This window comes from Artemia franciscana, chromosome 3 (genome assembly GCF_032884065.1).
Source record: "Artemia franciscana chromosome 3, ASM3288406v1, whole genome shotgun sequence".
Lineage (NCBI taxonomy): Eukaryota > Metazoa > Arthropoda > Branchiopoda > Anostraca > Artemiidae > Artemia > Artemia franciscana.
In genome coordinates this window covers 19,431,937-19,457,215 of record NC_088865.1, presented here as the reverse complement: position 1 = coordinate 19,457,215, position 25,279 = coordinate 19,431,937, and the positions used below count along the sequence as shown (strand labels likewise).

At 36.9% G+C, this 25,279-nt stretch overlaps 1 protein-coding gene across 2 annotated transcripts in view; it reads right to left on the bottom strand.

The window, feature by feature from the left end:
* LOC136024986 (unextended protein-like) overlaps positions 1-24,802 on the bottom strand; it is a gene marked incomplete at its 3' end in the record, with an annotated part of 99,349 nt that extends 74,547 nt beyond the window's left edge. Inside the window, 1 exon segment of one of the 2 annotated variants that reach the window (XR_010616991.1) lies at positions 24,032-24,801. Coding sequence is in view for 1 of the 2 variants with exons in the window: in XM_065700597.1 (XP_065556669.1) it covers positions 24,032-24,648 (617 nt within the window). 2 annotated transcript variants of the gene reach the window in all.
* Positions 24,803-25,279: the final 477 nt, after the last annotated feature.

The following is a 25,279-nucleotide window of genomic DNA, read 5'->3' as shown; positions in this document are numbered from 1 at the left end:
GTCAGTCACGTATCTTAGACAGGTTTCTATTCTTCCCATCCAGTTTCATCCTGATCTCACCGCTTTAAGTATTTTCTAAGATTTCCGGTCCCCCCAACTGTCCCCCCCCCAATTACGTTTGATCCGGTTGAGATTTAAAATAAGATATCAGAGTTACGAGGTCCTTCTAAATATGAAGTTTCATGAAGATCCGATCACTCCTTCGTAAGTTAAAAATACGTTATTTTTCTTATTTTTCAGAATTACCCCCCCCCCCCCGCAATTGAGCGGATCCGTTCCAATTATGTAAATTACGTATGCAAGACTTTTGCTTATTTTTCCAACCAAGTTTCATCCCAATCCTTCCAATCTAAGGGTTTCCCATCATTTTAGGTCTCCCCACCCCAAACTTCCCCCAATGTCACCAGATCCGGTCAGGATTTAAAATAAGAGCTTTGAGCCACGATATCCTTCTAAAAATCAAATTTCATGGAGATCCAATCACCCATTCGTAAGTTAAAAATACCTCATTTTTTCTAATTTTTCAGAATTAACCCCCCCCCCCCAACTACCCAAAAGAGAGCGGATCCGTTCCGTTTATGTCAATCATCTATCTAGGACTTGTGTTTATTTTTCCCACCATGTTTCATCCCGATCCCTCCACTCTAAGTGTTTTCCAAGTTTTAGGTTTCCCCCTCCCAACTCCCCGCCCCCATCACCAGATCCGGTCGGGATTTAAAATAAGAGCTCTAAGACACGATATCCTTCTAAACATCAAATTTCATTGAGATCCGATCACCCGTTCGTAAGTTGAAAATACCTCATTTTTCTAATTTTTAAGACTTACTCCCCCCCTCCCAACTACCCCAAAGAGAGCAAATAAGTTCCGATTATGTCAATCATGTATCTGGGACTTGCGCTTATTTTTCCCATCAAGTTTCATCCCGATCCCTCTACTCTAAGTGTTTTCCAAGATTTTAGGTTTCCCCCCTCCAACTCCCCCCAATGTCATCAGACCCAGTCGGGATTTAAAATAAGAGCTCTGAGACACAATATCATTCCAAACATCAAATTTCATTAAGATCCAATCACCCGCTCATAAGTTAAAAATACTTCATTTTTTCTATTTTTCCGAATTAACCGGCCCCTTCTCCCCCCCCCAGATGGTCAAATCGGGAAAACGACTATTTCTAATTTAATCTGGTCCGGTCCCTGATACGCTTGCCAAATTTCATCGTCCTAGCTTACCTGGAAGTGCCTAAAGTAGCAAAACCGGGACTTTAGGTTTTCCCCCTCCAACTCCCCCCAATGTCATCAGATCCGGTCGGGATTAAAAATAAGAGCTCTAAGACACAATATCATTCCAAACATCAAATTTCATTAAGATCCAAATACCCGCTGATAAGTTAAAAATACTTCATTTTTTCTATTTTTTGCGAATTAACCGGGCCCCCACTCCCCCCCAGATGGTCAAATCGGGAAAACGACTATTTCTAATTTAATCTGGTCCGGTCCCTGATACGCTTGCCAAATTTCATCGTCCTAGCTTACCTGGAAGTGCCTAAAGTAGCAAAACCGGGACCGACAGACAGACCGACAGACAGACCGACAGACAGACCGACAGACAGACCGACAGACCGACAGAATTGGCGACTGCTATATGTCACTTGGTTAATACCAAGTGCCATAAAAAACACTATTTTTCTCATTGTTGTAAAGAGCGAAATCAAAGCTTAAAACAAGCAAAATTAAAACTAAAGCGAAGAAACGGACTGAGAGTCCAATTACAAATTATTATGCTGTATAATCTGAATGACAATTCATTCTGAATAACTATTTCCAGCCCACCGTCAATTGAATTTTCCCCTCTAGATAGTTTATTGGAAAGCCTCTTTGAACATTTGGTTACTATTGGCTGCAATTCGCTCTATACTAGATTAAATAAAAAAAAGTTTTTTTAACGGAAAGTAAGGAGCGACATTTAAACTTAAAACGAACAGAAATTGCTTCGTATGTGAAAGGGGCTGCTTCCTCATCAACGTCCCGCTCTTTACGCTAAAGTTTTTTACTGTTTTAAAAAGTAGAGTTGAGAGAAAGAGTCAAACTTTAGCGTAAAGAGCGGCACGTTGATGATGAAGCAGCCCCTTTCATATACGAAGCAATTTCTGTTCGTTTTAAGTTTTAATGTCGCTCCTTACTTTCCGTTAAAAAACTTGTTTTTTTTATTTATTTAATTTCTGAACGCTTTTGAATCAATGCATGTTTTGATTTTGGCTCTCCGCAGATGAACAATTAAAACAAAATTTGCATATTTATCTTTTTGGCTAATTGGCTTTCTCATAGTTTTGATCGAATGATTTTGAGAAAAAAGGGAGCGGGAGAAGGCCTAGTTGCCCTTCCATTTTTTGGTTACTTAAAAAGGCAACTAGAACTTTTAATTTTTTACGAATGTTCTTATTAGTAAAAGACATACGTAACTTACAAATTAGCTTACGTAACGAACTTCTGTATTCTCATGTTTTTATTACGTATATGAAGGGGCTCACCTCCTCGTCAGTACCTCGCTCTTTACACTAAAGCTTAAATTTTGTCCCAATTTCTTAAGAATAACCCCTGAATCACAAAAGCCGTAGAATAAATAGTATGATATTGCTAAAAATACTTTAGCGTAAAGAGCGAGGTATTACGAGGAGGTGAGCCCATCATATGCGTAATAATTTCTGTTCGTTTTAAGTTTTAATGCTGCTCCTTACTTTCAGTTAAAAAAAAAACTTTTTCATACTTAATTTTTCATTTTTTTTTTTTAATAAAGCTGGAAAATCCTGCGCTCCCTTCATGAAACTTTTCTTCCCCCATGACAAATTCCTCGATGGTAAGTTTCCCCAACATATCCCACTCTTCTCAACCCCTTCCCCCAACCGAAAAATTCCCCTGAAAACGTCAGTACACTTCCCAATAACCATTACTATATGTAAGCACTGGTCAAAGTTTGTAACTTGTAGCCCCTCCCACGGGGACTGTGGGGGAGTAAGTCGTCCCCAAAGACATAGTTATAAGGTTTTTCGACTACGCTGAATAAAATGGCTATCTCAGAATTTTGATCCTTGGGAAAATAAATAGCGTGGGAGGGGGCCTAGGTGCCCTCCAATTTTAGTGACCCAATTTTTTGGTCACTTGAAAAGGGCACTAGAACTTTTCATTTCCGTTAGAATGAGCCCTTTCGCAACATTCTAGGACCACTTGGTCGATAGGATCACTCCTAGGAAAAAAAAACAAAAACCAACAAACAAACAAACAAATGAACACGCGTCCGTGATCTGCCTTCTGGCAAAAAAATATAAAATTCCACATTTTTGTAGATAGGAGCTTGAAACTTCTACAGTAGGGTTCTCTGATACGCTGAATCTGATGATTCAGCGATTTGATTCATGATGAATCAAAATTCCATTTTTTGAGTTTTGGTTACTATTGAGCCGGGTCGCTCCTTACTACAGTTCGTTACCACGAACTGTTTGATTGCAGCTACTGCTCCAATATAATTGTAACAAGATATAGGAGCGCAAGCGGTTTAAACTCTAAATTTAAAAACATTCTTTCGTGTTATTTAGCTCGTTTTAGTGTTGCTAAAAATTAATAAAAATAAAAAAATTAATGAAGGTAATAAAGATCCAAATTGAAACTTAAATTTTATTACTTCACAGCCTATGCAACACATATCTAGGTAACTAGTGCAAAAAGACAAGAGCTAAGAGCTCATATGGCATTTATGACGATGCCGTAAGAGCCAAGAGCGTATATGGTATGAGCTCCAGCAAAATTCTATGAATCAATAGATTTATTTAAAAAGAAAAGCAGAGGCTTAATACCGGTCGGGATTTAAAATAAAAGCTCTGAGTCACGAGGTCCTTCTAAATATTAAAATTCATTAAGATCCGATTACCCACTCGTAAGTTTTAAATACCTCATTTTTTCAAATTATTCCTCTTCCTTCAGCCTCCCAGATGGTCGAATCGGGGAAAACGACAGTTATCAAGTCAATTTGTGCAGCTCCCTGACATACCTATCAATTTTCATCGTCTTAGCACGTCCAGAAGCACCAAACTCGCCCAAGCACTGACCCCACCTCCCCCAAAGAGAACGGATCCAGTACAGTTACGTAAATCACGTATCTACGACATTTGCTTATTCTATCCACCAAATTTCATCCCAATTTCTCCACTCTAAGCGTTATCCAAGATTTGCGGTTTCCCCCTCCAACTTCCCTCAATGTCTACAGATCTGGTCGGGATTTGAAATAAGAGCTCTGTGACATGAGTTCCTTCTAAATATCAAATTTCATTAAGATCCGGTCACCCGTTCTTAAGTTAAAAATACCTCAATTTTTCTAATTTTTCCGAATTAACGCCCCCCAGCTCCCCCAAAGAGAACAGATCCGTTCCAAGTATATAAATGACGTATCTATAACTTGTGCTTATTCTTCGCATAAAGTTTCATCCCGATCTCTCCACTCTAAGCGTTTTCAAAGATTTCTGGTTTCCAATATTTCTGTTTCCCCCCTCCAACCCCTTATGTCCCCGGGTCATTGAAACTGGAGCGTCTGAAATATAAGATCCTTCTATATATCAAGTTTCATTAAAATCCGATCACCCATTCGTAAGATAAAGATACCTCAATTTTCACGTTTTCCAAGAATTCCGGTTCCCCTCCTCCAACTCCCCCAATGTTACTGGATCTGGTCGGGATTTAAAATGAAAGATCGTTCTAAAGCACAAGATCGTTCTAAATATCAAATTTCATTAAGATCTGATCACCCATTAGTAAATTACAAATACCTCATTTTTCTAATTTTTTCGTATTACTCCTCCCCCCCCCCAACTCCACCAAATAGAGCGGATCCGGTCCGGTTATGTCAGTCACGTATATTGGACTTCTGCTTATTATTCCTACCAAGTTCCCCCCCCCCCCCCCCCAACGACACTGGATCCGGTCGGTATTTAAAACAAGAGATCTTAGTTACGAGGGCTTCTAAAAATGAAATTTCATTAAGATCTGATCACTCCTTCGTAAGTTAAAAATACCTCATTTTTTCTAATTTTTCAGAATTAACCCTCACCCCCCCCCCAACTCCCCCAAAGAGAGCGGATCCGTTCCGGTTATGTCAATCACGTATCTAGGACTTGTGCTTATTTTTCCACCAAATTTCATCCCGATCCCTCCACTCTAACCGTTTTCCAAGATTTTAGGTCCCCCCCAACTCCCCCCAGTGTCACCGGTTCCAGTCGGGATTTAAATTAAGAGCTCTGAGACACGATATCCTTCCAAACATCAAATTTCATTAAGATCTGATCACCCGTTCGTGAGTTAAAATACCTCATTTTTTCTAATTTTTCCGATTTAACAGTCTCCCCACTCTCGCCCAAATGGTCGAATCGGGGAAATGACAATCTCTAATTTAATCTGGTCTGGTTCCTGATACGCCTGCCAAATTTCATCGTCCTAGCTTACCTGGAAGTGCCTAAACTAGCAAAACCGGGACAGACAGACAGACCGACCGACAGAAGTTGCGATCGCTATATGTCACTTGGTAGATACCAAGTGCCATAAAAACGACTAATGACATTTGACCGAATGACGAAACCCAAAACGCGGACAAAAGAAACAAGAATGATTTACTTTTATATCGTAAAAATGTCTTAAGCGTTTTATGGTGCTAACGTACAAAAAATCCTCTATTAATAAGCTTCTTTGGGTCCAAAAGTAGAGTTAGCTTAGATATATCCCCAAAAATATCTTGGCCCCTATAGACGTCGAACCAGTATATCGGTCAATCAATTTCTAATATATAGATTAAGCTACGCTATTTTACCACGGAGAAATGTTATGGGAAACTTTCAAATTTCGGAGAAACAATAACGGTTTATTCTCTCTGTTTACACAGCTAAACTGCCCAACAGGACCACCCTGTTTTCGGAGACTTGAAGGAAAATATGTAGCACCAACAGGACTTTGTTCTGTCGTACTTATTTCCTTCTTTTTGCATATGTCACCAATTTCATTTTAAGGGTAGAAATTAAATTGACAAGAGTCTAATCACCCCGATTCTGCCGAAAGTATGGACCTTAGGCCGAACGGATGGGTATGATACCATATTTTGAAAAGCTACGCATGATCCTTGAATGGGGCCAAATCTGATGGGTTTCGCTTGTCCTCGAGCCAGAGCTCAAGTGGCTAGCTCAAGTGGAGCTTTACAGTCTGTGCCAGAGAAGAGTATCTGAAGTTGTTCCACCAAGCTTTCGTTTCGTCGAGCCATGTTTCTGCTTTAGTGTGGACAGCTTCATTCAAGCAAGTATATAGCAGCTTCAAATTGAATTTAAAGTAAAATTTAGAAATGCATAAACTGTGCGACGGTCCCCTGGTCCCATTGCCATTTTTTTTTAGAATAACATGTAGAATTTTTCGGGGATCCAAAAAAGGATCATTCCCCAACAGAGCCAAATTTTGGATTTTGGTTGACTTGGCTATTTTATTTTCTGCGTTTGTGATCGAGAAGAGGAACGGTGTCTCACATGTCTACCAGGTTTATTAGTTATCTCATTGTTAAAGAGATTGGAGCTTATCCATTGCTCCTTTCTTAGTAACAACAATAGGAAGTTGGTCCACGTGAGGAAAACCAACTTTTCAACTAAGAGACATAATTTATTTTAGCGCTTGCCAATAATCTGACAAGGTTTATAAAAGTGCATTGTAGGATCTTTTGTATACATTCTTCCATGTAATGCACTACTTCTGGAGTCCCGAGGCGCTGAAGACTTCATTGCTGTGGTGTGTGTAAAAAAAAACTGAATTAGAGTACGAATCTGCGCAACAAAAAAAAACAACGATCGTGAGAATTCAGTTTTTAACTTCAGCTGGAGGCACAAAGTGGATCCATGACTTCCCATCAGTGCCTAATTAAATTTTTACCGGAAAGTAAGGCATATTATGTCTTTCTAAAAGCAGAATCATGAAAACATTTTCGACCTGTATGACTAGATGCTCAAAATCAACCTGCTTCCCCTACAACATCCCATGCTCCTCTAAGTACCAACTCTTTTGAAGAAAAGTAGGGACTTTGCACCTTGTTTAATAATGGAATCATGGATCACTCGCATGGAATCGATCATATGGAATCAATCACTAGGGACGTGCAAGTATTTCTGATCTCCGAAATTGGAGGATTAAAGGAGGCCTGAGACTCCTTCCATTTCTAGATTTTTAGCAGAAAAGCAGAAATGGTACATTTTGTCTAGATTTGCAATGATTTTCAATCTTAGCCTTTAAGGCCATTTGCTCCTTTGTGTGACTTGTGTTGTACAATTTATAGTGCAGCACAGGCACCCAAGTCGGAAAAAGAAAATCAAACTTGACGCCTGGCATAGCAAGAGCAAGCTTTTAGTTCTTTCGAGACCAAATATAGAATTAAAACGCTTTCAATCAAAGCTTATATACACGCAACCATATTAATCCAGAGGTGGGGTTGAAGAATAGATATACAAAAGTACATTCCCAAGAACGTCCAAATCGCAAAAAATTCAGAATATCTGCCACTGATAAGAACCCTTTCGCAAAAGATTCGGACCACTCTCATCCCCACACCCCAGACCCAGCGACTTTCATACATACTCAGTTTTAACACCAAAAAGCGATATTATGAACTTCTCATCGAGACTAGTTCTATAAATATTCATATAAACATTGCAAGAGTCCGTTTTCTGGGGTTTTATTTACATAAGAACAATGTGTTAAGCAAACAAGCTAAGAACGCAAAAGGAAAAATGAGGTAATTCTTATTTCTGACATGATTCTGTATGAGCATATGAATTAAAGCATATAAAAGACTGATTGCAATGCTTTAGATGATTAATGAAAAATAAAATTACACAGCACAGGAGTCAAACTATTTATTCATTACCATAAATACAAAATAAGCCATTACACTGAAATTTATTTTTGAGACATAAAAGGTGGCGTAGGCTATAGTAACCAAAAAGGATCCCCCCCCCCATTAATTCTACATAACAGAAGAAATGAAAACAAATCTCGAACTTCGTATGCTTTTCAACAAATTTGTGTCTTTGTGACACGAAAGTTATTTGTCTTGGTAAGAGACACGATTTTGCAATAATACAACCAAGACCAAAGACCCACTTTTATGATTTTTTTCTACAAAATCCATATTAAATAAAAGTGGAAGATGCTTCCTTTTGATCATAATAAGCATATGTTTTATGTGTGTTTTTGGATTGTCTTATATAAGAGCTTTACAACACATAAAACATTACAATACAAGCTTTACAATACAGTACATAAAAATACAATACAGGCACATGAGCAGCAATCCATTTGAGAGGAAGGCGGAGGGGGAAATTCACAAAAAAACGAACAACGGGTGCATTCAGTTGTATGACGACCGAAAATTCAGTGTCTTGAATTCAGTGTCGGCGAATTTAGTTGTCTTGACAAAAATCGAAAAATTCTAAGAATTTAATCAAATGCCAAATAAACAAGCTTAATAAAAAATAAACAAATTATTTCTTCAGCAAAAATCATAGCGGGTAGCTGGCCTTTAAAAACACGTTTGCATTTAATGGTAGGCAATATGCATACACATTAGGAGCAGAAATCCTCAGATTAATTTTATTTATTGATCAGGGTGTTCTCTCTGTTTTATTCAGTTGGGATAGTGACATAAACAGGGGAGTTGTTTAGGGTGCCAAACCCCACCCTTCCTCACCCCCCAAAAAAGAAAAGAAGAATCCTTCAGAAACTTTTAAAAATAGATACTTTTAACTAATCAATGACCATTAAAATGGCCTTTCTAAAGTGGAATGTGATAGAGTGTTATCCAATTTAGTTCCAATGGTGCCCCTGCTCTCACATTTAATACACTTATTCAAGGATAAGCCCGTAATAAACACATCTTCATTGACAAAGGAGGGACCATCTCTGTCAAAGGAGTTAGTAAAAACCAAACTCTCTTCTGGAAAAATATGGTTAAGAATGAATTTTTTCCATGCATTGACCCCCTAGGAAGAGGCAGGGCAACTTTGTACACCTAGGACAGTTGTAAGCCATTGAACACTAGTGTATTTGGTGATTCACAGTTGGCAATAAAAATTCCCATTTCTTTTTAAGATACCTGTTAAACTTGCTTGTGTGATTCACTGCTGCTTATCTTAAAAGATAAAAAGCTTACCTTTCAAAATTGTTTCGTTTATATGTTGATTCTATTTACTGATTTAAGCTTAGTCAACTTTTTTTCTTTTTTTATGGCTTGTCTCGTTCTGTTCAATGATATGGGATAATCACAGTCATTAGAATAAATGTACTGGCTTCAAATATTTGACAAGATTCAAATTTAGGTCCATAGCTAAAGTCAGGCACCAAAAAATTGGAAATTCGTTTTTCTTTTCGCGTTTTCCTCATTCACTAAAATTCCTTGAGGCAACGGGATGCGTAAATTCCCTTGAAAAGAGGTTTCTCTGTACCCTAAAATGTTTCTAGAAATTCCTCGAGATAGATTTAAGAATAATTTTTTCTAGTCTACAAAACAATATTAACAGGAATAAAAACAAAACTATCCTAACTCCATAACTGAGCTTTTTAGGAATCACATAATATTCGATCTGTGTGAAATTATTTTTTCAGAAAGCCAAGATCAAAAATGACATGAGCTTACCTCTCCCGTATTTTTAGAAAATAGAACAGGAAATGCTGAACTCAATTTTTTCAAAAATTTTCATTTTTAAAGGATTCTCTGAAATTTCATATGTATACAAAGATTTGACTCATATTTAGACTCAAATAAATCTAGCTGCAACCTGACTCATAGTTTGGGATAAACGTCAAGTAAGAGCTGGTGTCCTAGATAAACTTTTAGGATGTCATGATACAATTCAATCTCCCTAAAAAGGGTGAAGTCCTTAAGATTCTTGTCATTAGGATACCTACCGAAAAAAAAATATAAGAACTTCACCAAACTTTGCAGGAAGTCAGAGGTAGCTTTTTAGTTATGCCTCTTGGGGATCAACATTCAACCCCCCTCCCTCTGTGAAGGATGAAAAGTCAAGTATCTTGATTATCCATCACCAGGGAATTTAGCCAGAATATAGGTGTGTTTCTATCAAAGCTCAGTGAGAATCAAGAGTAAGTGCCCTAGTTTTACAATTTGGGAGTCCATATCTAATGCCAACCTAAGTATCTAAATACTTTTCATCAAGAAGGGTTTGAAAAAACCTAGGAAACTAAAATTTTCAATTTACTAAGTCTTTATCTTCAAGCTTGAGCAAAACCTGCATTTATTTTACGCCATTTAACGGAATTTCTAGGAACCATATTATTTCCCTACATAAAAGATTACTTTATGCAGGATTAGATACCGAAAAATATATCTAAATACCCGAGAAATTTTTTCACATATTACTCAAACAAACAAAAAACAAAAAAAAAACACAACACAGTAATAGAAAAAATCAGTTGCATTTTTAGTCAGCAAGAATGCACATTGCACATACATACAGCAAATTTTTGCACATATTATTAATACTGTCTATAATTGTCCTGCAAATAACTTTACAGGAAGCACAGCACATCAATTGTTTGGGACATTAATCTTGTCCAGGCTATTTTTATAATTAACCCAGCGCTGAAAAAAAAATATTGTTCAGCTTCTTTACGTATAGTTCCTATTGGTAGGAGCTTATAGCAAATTTTCATTTTAAATTATTTGTATAATTTATTTTTATAATGGTTGCTTTTATTGTTTCCCAATTTTAACATCTTTTTCGTATAATAATGATTGTTGGCATTCTTATGCGTTTTCACTTGTTTTTTTGTATTCAATATTAATATTAGAAAATAGGGAGAAACACCCCCTAAAAGTCATAGAATCTTAACGAAAATCACACCATTGCATTCAGCGTATCAGAGAACCCTACTGCAGAAGTTTCAAGCTCCTATCTAGAAAAATGTGGAACTTCGTATTTTTTGCCAGAAGACCGATCACGGGTGCGGTTTGTTTTTTTTTTTTTTGCTTTTTTTCCCCAGGGGTCATCGTATCGACCAAGTGGTGATAGAATGTCGCAAGAGGGCTCATTCTAACGGAAATGAAAAGTTCTAGTGCCCTTTTTAAGTGACCAAAAAAATTGGAGGGCACCTAGGCCCCCTACCACACTCATTTTTTCCCAAAGTCAACGGATCAAAATTTTGAGATAGTCATCTTGTTCAGCATAGTCGAAAACCATAATAAATTTGTCTTTGGGGATGACTTACTCTCCCAAAGTCCCCGGGGGAGGGGCTGCAAGTTACAAACTTTGACCAGTGTTTACATACAGTAATGGTTATAGGGAAGTGTAGAGACGTTTTCAGTGGGATTTTTTTGGTTGGGGGGGGGGGGGGGGGGGGGCTATGTGGGAGAATCTTTCCTTGGAGGAAAATGTCATCGGGGAAGAGAAATTCAATTAAGGGGGCGCAGGATTTTCTTGCATTACTATAAAAAAATACACATGAAAAAATTTTTCAATTGAAAGTAAAGAGTAGCATTAAACTTAGAACGAGCAGATATTATTACGCATAAGAGGGGTTCTTCTCCTCCTAAATACCTCACTCTTTATGCTGAAGTATTTTTAGTAATTTCAACTATTTATTCTACGGCCTTTCTGATTCAGGGGTCATTCTTAAAGAATTGGGACAAAACTTAGGCTTTAGTGTAAAGAGCAAGGTATTAACGAGGGGACAAACCCACTCATATGCATAATAAAAATATAAGAATATAGAAGTTTGTTATGTAAGTTAATTCTTAAGTTACGTATAGTATTTACTAATAAAAATGTTCGTTAAAAATGAAAAGTTCTAGTTGCCTTTTCAAGTAACCGAAAAATTGAAGGGTAAATAGGCCTCCTTCCCCACCCCTTATTTCGTGTTTTTTTTTTACTCCGTGTATGAGGAGTAAAAAAAAACTCACGCGTTAACTCACCCGTTCGTAAGTTAAAAATAACTCATTTTTTTAATTTTTCAGAATTAACCCCCACCCCCAAACTACCCCAAAGAGAGCGGATCCGTTCCGGTTATTTCAATTATGTATCTAGGACTTGCGCTTATTTTCCCACCAAGTTTCATCCGATCCCTCCACTCTAAGTGTTTTCCAAGATTTTAGGTTTCCCCCTCCCAACTCCCCCCAATGTCACCAAATCCGGTCGTGATTTAAAATAAGAGCTCTGAGACACGATATCCTTCTAAACATCAAATTTCATTGAGATCCGATCACCAGTTCGTTAGTTAAAAATGCCTCATTTTTTCTAATTTTTCAGAATTAACCCCCCCCCCAACTACCCCAAAGAGAGTGGATCCGTTCCAGTTATGTCAATCATGTATCTAGGACCTGCGCTTATTTTACCCGCCAAGTTTCATCCCGATCCCTCCACTCTAAAAGTTTTCCAAGATTTTAGGTTTCCTCCTCCTAACTCCCCCCCCCCTCAATGTCACCAGATCCGATTGGGATTTAAAATAACAGCTCTGAGACACGATATCCTTCCAAACATCAAATTTCATTAAGATCTGAAAAAATAATATGCCTATTAAACAAGAGCTAAGAGCTCATATGGCACTTGTGACGAGGCGAGAAGAGCAAAGAGCCAGGAGATCATATGGTATGAGCTCTAACAAAATTCTATGAATCAATAAATTGATTTAAAAAGGAAAATAAGAGGCTTAATGCCGGTCAGGATTTAAAATAAGAGCTCTGATTCACGATGTCCTTCTAAATATCAAAATTCATTAAGATCCGATCGCCCACTCGTTAAGTTATAAATACCTAATTTTTTCTTAATTTTCAGAATTAACCCCCCCACCCAATAGAGCGGATCCGTTCCAATTATGTAAATCACGTATGTAAGACTTCTGCTTATTTTTCCAACCAAGTTTCATCCCAATCCCTCCAATCTAAGCGTTTTCCATGACTTTAGGTTCCCCCACCCCAAACTTCCCCCAATGTCACCAGATCCGGTCAGGGTTTAAAACAAGAGCTTTGAGACACGATATCCTTCTAAATATCAAATTTCATTGAGATCCGATTACCCGTACGTAAGTTAAAAATATCTCATTTTTTCTAATTTTTCAGAATTAACCCCTCCCCCAACTACCCCAAAGAGAGCTGATCCGTTCCGGTTATGTCAATCATGTATTTAGGACTTGTGCTTATTTTCCCCACCAAGTTTTATCCCGATCCCTCCACTCTAATTGTTTTCCAAGTTTTAGGTTTTCCCCTCCCACCTCCCCCCCCCAATGTCACCAGATCCGGTCGGGTTTTAAATAAGAGCTCTGAGCCACGATATCCTTCTAAATATCAAATTTCATTGATGATCACCCGTTCGTAAGTTAAAAATACCTCATTTTTCTAATTTTTCAGAAATAACCCCCCTCCCCCAACTACCCCAAAGAGAGCCGATCCGTTCCGTTTATGTCAATCATGTATCTAGGACTTGTGTTTATTTTTCTCACCAAGTTTCATCCCGATCCCTCCACTCTAAGTGTTTTCCAAGTTTTAGGTTTCCCCCTCCCAGCTCCCCCCCCCCAATGTCACCGGATCCGGTCGGGATTTATAATAAGAGCTCTAAGACACGATATCCTTCTAAACATCAAATTTCATTAAGATCCGATCACCCGTTCGTAAGTTAAAAATACCTCATTTTTTCTAATTTTTCAGAATTACCCCCCCCCCCCCCAACTACCCCAAAGAGAGCGGATCCGTTCCGATTATGTCAATCATGTATCTGGAACTTGTGCTTATTTTTCCCATCAAGTTTCATCCCGATCCCTCCACTCCAAATGTTTTCCAAAATTTTAGGTTTTCCCCCCTCCAACTCCCCCCAATGTCATCAGATCCGGTCGGGATTTAAAATAAGAGCTCTGAGACACAATATCATTCCAAACATCAAATTTCATTAAGATCCCATCACCCGCTCATAAGTCAAAAATACTTCATTTTTTCTATTTCTTCCGAATTAACCGGCCCCCCACTCCCCCCCAGATGGTCAAATCGGGAAAATCTAATTTAATCTGGTCCGGTCCCTGATATGCTTGCCAAATTTCATCGTCCTAGCTTACCTGGAAGTGCCTAAAGTAGCAAAACCGGGACTTTAGGTTTTCCCCCTCCAACTCCCCCCAATGTCATCAGATCCGGTCGGGATTTAAAATAAGAGCTCTGAGACACAATATCATTCCAAACATCAAATTTCATTAAGATCCAATCACACGCTGATAAGTTAAAAATACTTCATTTTTCTATTTTTTGCGAATTAACCGGGCCCTCACTCCCCCCCAGATGGTCAAATCGGGAAAACGACTATTTCTAATTTAATCTGGTCCGGTCCCTGATACGCTTGCCAAATTTCATCGTCCTAGCTTATCTGGAAGTGCCTAAAGTAGCAAAACCGGGACCAACAGACCGACAGACCGACAGACAGACCGACAAACCGACAGAATTGGCGACTGCTATATGTCACTTGGTTAATACCAAGTGCCATAAAAACAAGTTTTTTTTAACTGAAAGTAATGAGCAACATTAAAACTTTAAACTAACAGAAATTATTCCGTGTATGAAAGGGACTGTCCCCTCCTCAATCCCGTTCTATATACTAAAGTTTGACTCTTTCTCACAACTCTACTTTATAAAACAATAAAAAGCTTTAGCGCAAAGAGCTGGGCGTTGAGGAAGGGACAGCCTTTTTCATATACGGAATAACTTTTGTTCGTTTTAAGTTTTATTGTCAATCCTTACTTTCAGTTTTAAAAAAAAACTTTTTTTTTATTTAATTTCAGAACGTTTTTGAATTAATGCAGGTTTTGAATTTGCCTTACCGAACATGAATAAACACAACGAAATTTGAATATTAATTTTACTTTCTTAAAACTAATAATAACCTTATAATGACCTAAATTTGATTTTTGTTCCAGTTGTTTAAGAATGACTCATGAATCACAAAGGCTGCTTAATTAGAATAATAGCCTCTTTTAAAAGTTAAAAAAAAACTTTAGCGTAAGAGCGAGCTATTGAGGAGAGGCAAACCATCTCATATACGAACTATTTTCTGTTCGTTTTAAGTTTTAATGTTGCTTCTTACTTTCAGTAGAAAAAACTTTTTTTTTTATTTAAGTGCTGATTGTTTTTAAGTAATGTCAGGAAATCCAGCTTCCCCTCCATGGAAAATTCCCCCCCCCCAGAAATTTCTCCATGGAAAGATTCTCCTATGTAGCTTAAATTAACGATTGCGGAACTAGTTTTGTAAGGCATAATAACAAAACGGCCAAAGAGGCCGAAACTGTTTTTATGAAAATGAAAGTCACAAGTTGAGCAATTCACAAATAACTGAAATTAATGGTAGAAAAGATCTTTAAAAGATATAGGTAATAACTTAAGTTCGTTTTAAGTTTTAATGTTATTCCTTACTTTCAGTTGGATTTTTTTTTTGAACAACAAGCCGAAGACATACAATTTCTTTGGTTCATTATCACATAAAAATCATAGTTATGAGGCTGCTTAAGGTAAAATTAAATGTTAAGATTGGCTGGAAAAATAAAACAAACAAATTATTGCTTATATTGACCATTATTTGACAAAATTCGAACTTTAGCGTAAAGAGCAAGGAATTGACGAGGGGGCGAACTTTCTCATATACGTTATATGAGAGGGTTCGCCCCCTCGTCAATACACCGCTCTTTATGCTAAAGCTCGAATTTTGTATCAATTCTTTAAGAATGACCTCTGGATCACAAAGGTCGTTTAATTAGAATAAATAGCTCTCTTGAAATTACAAAGAAATACTTAGCGTCAAGAGCGAGCCATTGACGAGGGGACGAACCCCCTCATATACGTAATAATTTCTGTTCGTTTTAAGTTTTAATTTTACTCCTTCCTTTCAGTTGAAAAAACTTGTTTTTTTATTTAATTTCTGATTGTTTTTCAAATAATGCTGGGAAATCCAGCGCCCCCTTTATGGAAATTCTCTTCCCCCGTGAAAAATTCCTCCATGGAAATATCCTCCAACATAAGCCTTTCCCCCCGACCCCCCCACCAGAAAGAATCCCCGCTGAAAACGTCTGTATACTTCCCAATAACCAATACTAGGCTATAGGTAAACAAAGGGCAAAGTTCATAAATAGCAGCCCTTACCCCAGGGACTTTGGCGGGGAATTATCTCAAAATTATGATCCAATGACTTTGGGAAAAAATGAGTAAGGAAGGGGGCCTAGTTACCCTCCAATTTTTGGTCACTTAAAAAGGGCACTAGAAAATTTAATTCCTGTTCAAATGGGCCCTTTGGCGAAATTCTAGGACCACTGGGTCAATACGATCACCCCTGGGGAAAAAAACACAAAACAAATTAACACGCTTTCCGTGCTCTTTCTTCTTGCAAAAAGTACAAAATTCCACACTTGTGCAGATAGGAGCTTGAAACCTCTACAGTAGGTATCTGATACACTGAATCTGATAATGTGATTTTCATGAAGATTCTATAGCTTTTAGGGGGTGTTTCCCCCTTTTTCGAAAATAAGGAAAATTTTCTCAGGCTCGTAACTTTTGATTAGTAGGAATAAAGTTGGTAAAACTTATATATTTAAAATCAGCATACAAATCCGAGTCTTTTGATGTATCTATTGGTGTCAAGATTCTGACTTTTTTACAGTTTTGGTTACTATTGAGTCAGGTCGCTCCTTACTTAGTGTTTGATACAAAGAAGAACATAAGAAAAAACAAAGTATTTTACTTATTCCGTTAACACGTCCACTTGTCATTCAAGAAGTCCCTCTAAATTACAAAGAAGGAATTTGACATCACAAAAAAGGTTTCTTTCAAAACTGTATAAGAAGTTGAAGTTTTGTTAGTTTATTTCTACACAAAACAGACGGATTTGAATCTACTTTAACTTTTCCTTACTATGGTACATCAAACAGTTCGTGGTAACGAACTGTAGTAAGGAGCGACCTGGCTCAATAGTAATCAAAATTCTAAAAAATGGAACTTTGATACCAATAGATACATCAAAAGAATTGCATTTTTATGCTGATTCAAAATATATAAGTTTCATCAAGCTTAGTCTTACCCTTCTAAAGTTACGAGCCTGAAACAATTGCCCTATATTAGAAAATAGGGGGAAACACCCCCTAAAAGTCATAGGATCTTAACGAGAATCACATCATCAGATTCAGCGTATCAGAGAACCATACTGTAGAAGTTTCAACATCTTATCTGCAAAATGTGGAATTTTGTATTTTTTGCCAGAAGACAGATCTCAGATGCATGTTTATTTGTTTCTTTGTTGCTGTTTTTTTCCATGGGTGATCGTATCGATCCAGTGGTCCTAGAATGTCGCGAGAGGGCTCATTCTAACGGGAATTAAAAGTTCTAGTCCCCTTTTTAAGTGAACAAAAAATCGTAGGGCACCTAGGCCCCCTCCCACGCTTGTTTTTTTCCCAAAGTCACCGGATCAAAATTTTGAGATAGCCATTTTGTTCAACATAGTCGAAAAACCTAATAATTATGTCTTTCGGGACAACTTAATCCCCCACAGTCCCCGGGGGAGGGGCTGCAAGTTACAAACTTTGACCATAGTTTACATATAGTAATGGTTATTGGGAAGTATAAGGACGTTTTCAGGGGGACTTTTTCACGTTAAGAGGAGGGGGATTGGTCGGGGGGAGTGTGTTACATGGGAGGATCTTTCCATGGAGGAATTCGTCATGAGGGAAGAGAATTTCCATGAAGAAGCCCTAGGATTTTCTAGCATTATTTAAAAAAAAACAATGAGAAAATAAATGAAAAAAAAGTTTTTTCAGCTGGAAGTAAGGAACAGCATTAAAACTTAAAACGAACAGAAATTATTACGCATATAAAGGGGTTTGTCTCCTCTACAATACCTCGCTCTTTACTATTTACTTTACGCTCTTTTTTCGCTCAACTATTTATTCTATGGTCTTTGTAATTCAGGGGCCATCCTCAAAGAATTGGGACAAAATTCAAGCTTTAGTGTAAAGAGCGAGGTATTGACGAGGGGGACAAACCCCCTCATATACGTAATAAAAATATATAAATATAAAAGTTCGTTACGTAAGTTAATTCGTAAAGTTACGTACATTTTTAACTAATTAAAACGTTCGTAAAAAAAAATAAAAAGTTCTTGTTACCTTTTTAAGTAAACAAAAATTGGAGAGCAACTAGGCCTCCTCCACCCCTTTATTTTATCGAAATTGTCCGATCAAAACAATGAGAAAGCCATTTAGCCAAAAAAAGATTAATATGCAAATTTCTTTTTAATTACTCATGTGCAGTGAGCCAAAATCAAAACATGCATTAATTCAAAAACGTCAAGAAATTAAATAAAAAAACATGTTTTTTTAACTACAAGTAGGGAGCGACATTAAAACTTAAAACGAACAGAAATTATTCCGTTTATGAAATGGGATGTCCCCTCCTCAATGCCTCGCCCTTTACGCTAAAGTTTTTTATTGTTTTAAGAAGTAGAGCTGTGAGAAAAAGTCAAACTTTAGCGTAAAGAGTGGGGCGTTGAAGAGGGGAAAACCCCTTTTATATACGGAATAATTTCATCATATAATATATAATATCAATATATAATATTATATAATAATATAATATCATATACGGACAGGTAGTTGGATAGGTGTATGTCATAGAAAAAAAACATGACTCTCAGGTTCAAAGGAGTCTGGATCTTCACCATTCCTTCACCATCACAAATCCTTCTAGGGACATGTTTCTGCTAAAAATGTTAACCGTCACACCATTCCTAACCTCATACATAATGTCGTAGCCCACTCATCGCTAGTAGATAAGGCTTATGTATTGAAAACCCTGTTTGTTTTTGCCTTCACCATCCGATCTTGTCCAACTATCCCTGCAGCACCATCATATTTAATATCTGATTAAATACCTAAATTGTCAATTACTGAAGAAATTATCTTAGCTAGTCTTGATAACCTTGATGTTAATAAATTCAATCAGATGGGATACAACCAAGGTTCCTCAAAGAGTGCCAAAATGTTCTCAGTTCTCCACTGTGTAGACTCTTCTGGCTGTCCCTACAAAATGGAGAACTAATGTCTGATTCAGCATCACATCTGCAGTTGTACAGGTACTCGAGATTTTTCAACAGAGCTCTAATTCAGCATTTGGAAATTGGCAACATTCTCACTTCCACTCAACATGGCCTAGGATCTTTACGGTCCATTGATAATGATCTAATACAGACATATAAGTACGTTACATTATTGTTGGATAAAGATTTCCCTGTCAACATGGTGCTCCTGGACCTCTCAAAAGCATTTGACAGGGTTTGTCATGAATTCCTCATCACCAAACTAAGAGCAGCAGCTGTTGATGACGTTATTGTTCAGTGGATATAAAGTTTACTTTCAGAATGAACACAAGTTATAAGAGTTCATGACTCTCAAGGTGTCCTTCATTTCTCCTATTCTACAAATGTTTTAAGCAGCATTCCCTAGGAGACCATTCTTGTGCCGAGTCTCTTCAACTTCTATATAAGGGACGCATCCAATCTTCTCTCGAACCTCCTCACTCTTTATGCTGATGATTCAAAACCTGCTGGTAAAGCAGCTACACCCTCTGGCCCGCAATTTATCCAAAAGAATCTTGACACTCTGGAACCTTGAGCTGATACTTGCCTCCTCGCTTTCAATACTGATAAATGCACTGTAATCCACTTCAACAATCACAATACACATCAGCAGTACCATTTCCAAGGTCACCCCCCTTTTTACAGTCTCTGAAGAAAGATACCTTGGAGTCATTGTTGATCATCAACTTAAGTTCAGCAGCCATGCAAAATCTGTATTGTTGTCTGCCCTCCAATCTCTCAGAATGATCAAAAGAACTATCTCCAGCAGACGCCCAAGTATGTCTATGAAGCTCTACAAGGCGCTGGTTCGCCCGCGCCTTCAGGTTGGAATGTCCCTGGCGGCACCCTACTTCAAGAAGGACAAAGAAGTACTAGAAAAAATACAACAAAGAGCAACCAAAATGGTCAGAGGCCTCAAACAAATGCCATACAAAAAGCACTTACATCACTTGAAGCTTGAAGCCCAGAACGTTCTGTGACAAGAGGGCATTCCAAGAAAATCTTCAAGAAACGCTCCTCAATCTGAGAAGGAAGGCGTTTTTTCAGCCAGCAACTAACAAACTTCCAGAATCTACTGTCTGAAAATACAGTGGTTGCTGATTTGACAGGTGAATTCAACCAAAATCTTGACAAAAATGGCTACAGCAAGAGTTCCTGTGCAACTCGGAAGCTGTTGAGTTTTCACCCAAATGTAGTAAGCAACCGCATTAAACAACCTACAGAAATCATAATGGAGCACTAAAAACATGGAAAATCCTTAGATTTGCTCCAAGCTGTGACTTACGGTGTTTAAAATTATATTTTTGGAGCTGTTAGATTGTAAATACTACTGAGTATTAAGGGAAACTTTCAGAAATAAGACTTGCAGCATAAATGAGCTCCAAAGAGGTACTCTGAGTCTTTTAATCTTGCTAAAATCTTGACTTAGAAGGCTTTGAAGAATCTGAAAAAATCTTTGTCTAAACTTGAGAAAAAATCCTGCTCAAATTGTTGAATTTTTTTTTAACTTAGAATCAGAGAGACTAAAAGTTGGTAACACCAATTTTTTCAAAAAGTTAAGAAACATTTCAGCCAAAGTTAGCATATGCAATTTTTAAGCCTTATAAAATAGGGAACAAGTACAGATAGGCGGTATAATTTAAGATCTGGATTCATTCCTGACAGTTTATTCTCCTGACTCAACTACTTTTTAAGATAGCAAAAAGCCCCTTGTCTAGAACCCCACCCAAAATTTATTTGATATAAGTTTAGCTTGTGAAAATAATATAATATAATTTTATTTGTTTTATTTCACTGCTGATTAGCAGGTTGTTCTGTTAAATAAAAAATAACAAAATTTTAAGGACAAATGATATTGCTTTTAAATATTTTAAGGATATTGCTCTGAAGTGTGAATTAAGGTAATGTAGGCTATCCCTCCAAAAAAAACCACATGACTATGGTACCTAATATCTAATGTAGTCTAGAAGGCTGGTTGAAGTCCTGGCATAAGTCTATTTGCTGGGCTCCTGAATGAAACAACTATAATGTTAACCAGGGTATAATTGGATTCCGTAATCAAAACTTATTTGGATTAGGGAATTATTAACAAATGATTATAATTATTAACAAAATAATTATAAAAACAAAATCTGTTTTTATGAAAAACTGCATTTTTCTATATCTCTGTAGTAGCAAATGTTACTAACATCTGCTTGCCTCCTGGAAATTTTTTTTTTGGTTTGCTCAACTCCTAGACTGCATATCTCTATAATATTGTGGTGCTAAAGTAAATGTTTTAGGTTCTTGGGTGCTGAGGACTTAAGTATTGTTGGTATTTTCTGGGTGCTGAGGACTAAAGTTTTGTTGGTATTTTCAGAACTAAAACCAGAGTAAAAGAAACTGATAACTCAAATTAAGCTAAAGTGTTGTTTTGTCAAAATTTCAATAGGTAAGGCAGGCTATAAACCTTTCAAGTAGGGTAAAAGACCTCTTTTTGGGAATGACCACTTTCCTTTGGCATTTTGGAAAAATAGAGATGTGTTTTAAACCACCCCTATTTTACTACAGCATTTTGAGAATAGGCTAAACTGAGATACAGTTGCAAGAAAAGATATAGAGGAAAATGAAAAAGTTTGTGATACCTTGGATGTGAAAGAAGATTTGATTTTGTGAGGAAGAATTAGTAACAGTACTAAAAGGATTAAAAAAAAAAGGCTCCAGGTGCTGATAGTCTGGTAAATGAGTTTCTTAAATGTGATGGTTCTGTGGGTAAAAATAAATTACTGAAGATAATAAATATTATTTTTGAAAAAGGGGAAGCACTTAACAATTTGACAAAAACCTTAATTAAATCACTGTATAAGAAAGGTGATAAGAGAGTGTTGAAGTCATTGAGGCATTAGTCTGGTCTCTGTAGGTAGCAAATTACTTAGTAATATGAGACTTTTTAGACTGAGAGATGCTGTAGACAACGTTTTAAGAGAAGAACAGCTCAGTTTTAGAAAAGGCAGAGGATGTGTATACTGAATTTCCACTCTTAGGTTAATAATTGAGAAGTGCCTTAGTTGTCAAACACCTTTGGTCCTCAGTTTTATAGATTATGAGCAAGTGTGTGATTCTGTTGATAGGAGAGCTTTAGCAAAGGTCTTATCCTTGTATGATATACCAGACAAATACATTAAAGCGATTAGTGCTATATACAAGAATAACACTGCTGCAGTTAAGGTAGGAAATGTGGTTAGCAACTGGTTTTGTATTAAATCATGAGTTAAGCAGAGTTGTGTTCTATTCCCCTTTATATGGATCATTTTGATGGACTTTGTCTCAAGGAGCACAGGAGAGGCAATGGGAGACCATGGAATCAAATGGGGAGGAAAAACTCTCCTGAGCTTAGATTCTTCTGATGATTTAAGCATCCTACATGAAAGTTTGAGCAAATGAATGAACTTTTAGAGGTTTTGCAAGTTAAGGGTGCTAAGATAGGTTTAAAAGAGGACTAAGTCATTAAGGCTAAGAATATGCAAAGATGAAAAGGTGACAATGGGTAACAAAAAGATTGATCAGGTGGGCAGCTTCACTTGCCATGGTAGTAATATTAGTAAAAATGGTGGGAGTAGTGAAGATATTAAAAGTAAAATAGCCAAGGCTCAAGGTGTTTGTTTATACTTAAAAAAATTGGAAGAATAGGAATATAAGTCTGCAAAACAAGATTAGAACATTGGAAGGTATAACAATGACAATGGTCAAATATGGCTCTGAAGCATGGATGCTACAAAAACCAGATGAAGATTTACTAGGTTTTTTTTTTCCAGAAAAATTGCCTACAGATTGTTCTGGGTACCAAGCTAACTGAATATATTTCAAACAGTAGGCTGTATGAAAAATATGGTTCAATCCTGCTTTCTAAGGGTATAATAAAAGAAAAGTTGAGATGGCTAGGGCACATTCTGGGGATGAAGGATGACAGGCTGTCCTTTTTGGCCAACAGTCTAGGGCTAAATGGAAAGCAGGTTGTCCTTGTCTGGGTTGAGGTTGTCATAAATAAAAATTCATAGGAAATAGGAAATTCCTGAGGGGTCGTAAAGAGTGAAGCTTTGAATAGATTGGGATGGAGGAGTGTGCATAGCTATGTTGGCCTCAGGTGGCTTGGTGCTGTGGTGAGTTGTTAGTAATAGTAGCAGTATGATGCAATGTGATGGTAGTAACAACAGCCTGTCTTCTTGGTGAAACTTTCACCAATAGTTTATCAGCATAAATTAAAAATGAGGTCTTTGTTTTGACAGCAATTGAAAAGAAAAAGTCATATTTTATATTTGTGATTTATGGAATAAATAAATAAAAGTTACATTTTTAGAATCAAAAGAAAATCTCTATGTTAATATTTGAATAAAACTGAAACACTGAAAGGACATATACATCAAAATAGGATAATTAGTATTTCAAAAAAGAGGTCTTTCTAGGTAAGCCAATAAGCTAATGATTTCAAATGTTTGATTTTTAATAATTTTATTAATAACCATATTGTTGTACAGCTTAGGGTTTTAGCTAGTCATTGATATATACAATTCTTCCCACTGCTTATTTGGTAACAAGATGTGAGGGTTTTTGCTTTACATAATTCTGTGCAATTATATACAGGTTTTTTACCCTAGGCAAATTTTTAAGACTTAGAAATGTGAAGAGAGTTAACATGGAAGCTTGGTAGAGTAGGCTATGTTTTTGACCATGGACCTATTACTGAAAGTTTCATTTTCCTAACTTAACCCCTTTCCAAGATAGCAAAAAATAGCTAAACTAGAACTTTACCTAAAAACTAACCAACAGAGCCTTAATGTAGGCTAGCCTAGGTCTTGTAGATAAAAATTTTAAATGAACTAACTTACATGATATCTTCAACTGAATCTTCTGGGCTCCTTAGTTCAGCATATTGATAATCTCTTGCAAAAACAGTTTTACAATCATCACTTAACTGGCTAGTTTGTAGAAAGAGTGGCTGCCATTTCTTTTCACTATCAACAGTATTCTGCATGCATACCCATTTATCAGAAAATATTTCATCTTCTTTAAGCTCAGTTACACATTGTAGCTTGGAAGATAAAAGGATAGTTTCAGTGCTTTTATCTAGAACAGATTTATCAAAATTTTTGAGATCTTTTGTAGGGGAAAGTGGGAATACTGGTCCAATCCTTGCCTTCCCATCAGTCCTAATAAAATGGCACCTTCCTAAAGAAACATTTTTGGCACTATTACAGTCAGGGTTTTCATCTAGCCCTATATCAACAAGGCCAGCAAACATCATTGGAATAAGTTCATTTTTAGGCTCTAATATCAGTTTCAACCTAACATTACTCTCTGGAATTTCCCGGCCTTCAGTCTGTCTAACATTTGGTGACTTACCATAAATAATACATTCTTCAGTGATGACATGATAGCTTGAAGCTTCAGTTCTTGATAAACACAGTAAACCTAATATAGCTATTAACATAGTTCTTAACAACATCTTGGACAGCTTTTCTATATCAGATGAAGCTTATTCGCTTTTTATTTTTGGAAAAAGTGTTTGAAGATCCAACTTTCAATCAGCAAAAGCACAAAATTAACAATATGTTTACTTCTTAGAAGCCAGATTAATATTAAACGCTTGTTTTACTTTTGAGTATGAATATATATTTGGAGCATGTGATGTAAGATAAAACTAATTGCAGATAATAGCCGAAAATTTTGCGTAATGTTTGTTTTATAAACGATTCTCTTTTTATTGTATTTACTGAGTAAACAGGGTTCTTTATGCAGTAAACTTGTACAAGTTTCAGTGATATGCTGCTGAGCGATTTGATAACTGGGAATTTACAGCACGTGCTTCTTGTGAAAAAGGTTTTTAACTAAAAACTTGTTTGTGGTGCATGAAGTCTGTTTGAGAAAATTCTGGAATAAATGATTTTGTGGACTGGAGACTAGTGGTATCATGAACAGTCAAACTGGCCCCCCAGCTGGGGGTACAGTAGCTCCTACTAGTGTTGGACAGTATTCAGTGGTTCATAGTCCCATGCAGGGGCCTGTAAATGGGGCCCCAGGACCAAAAATGATGCAAATGCAGTGGAATATGCCTAGTGGTATGCAAAAAGTCATGT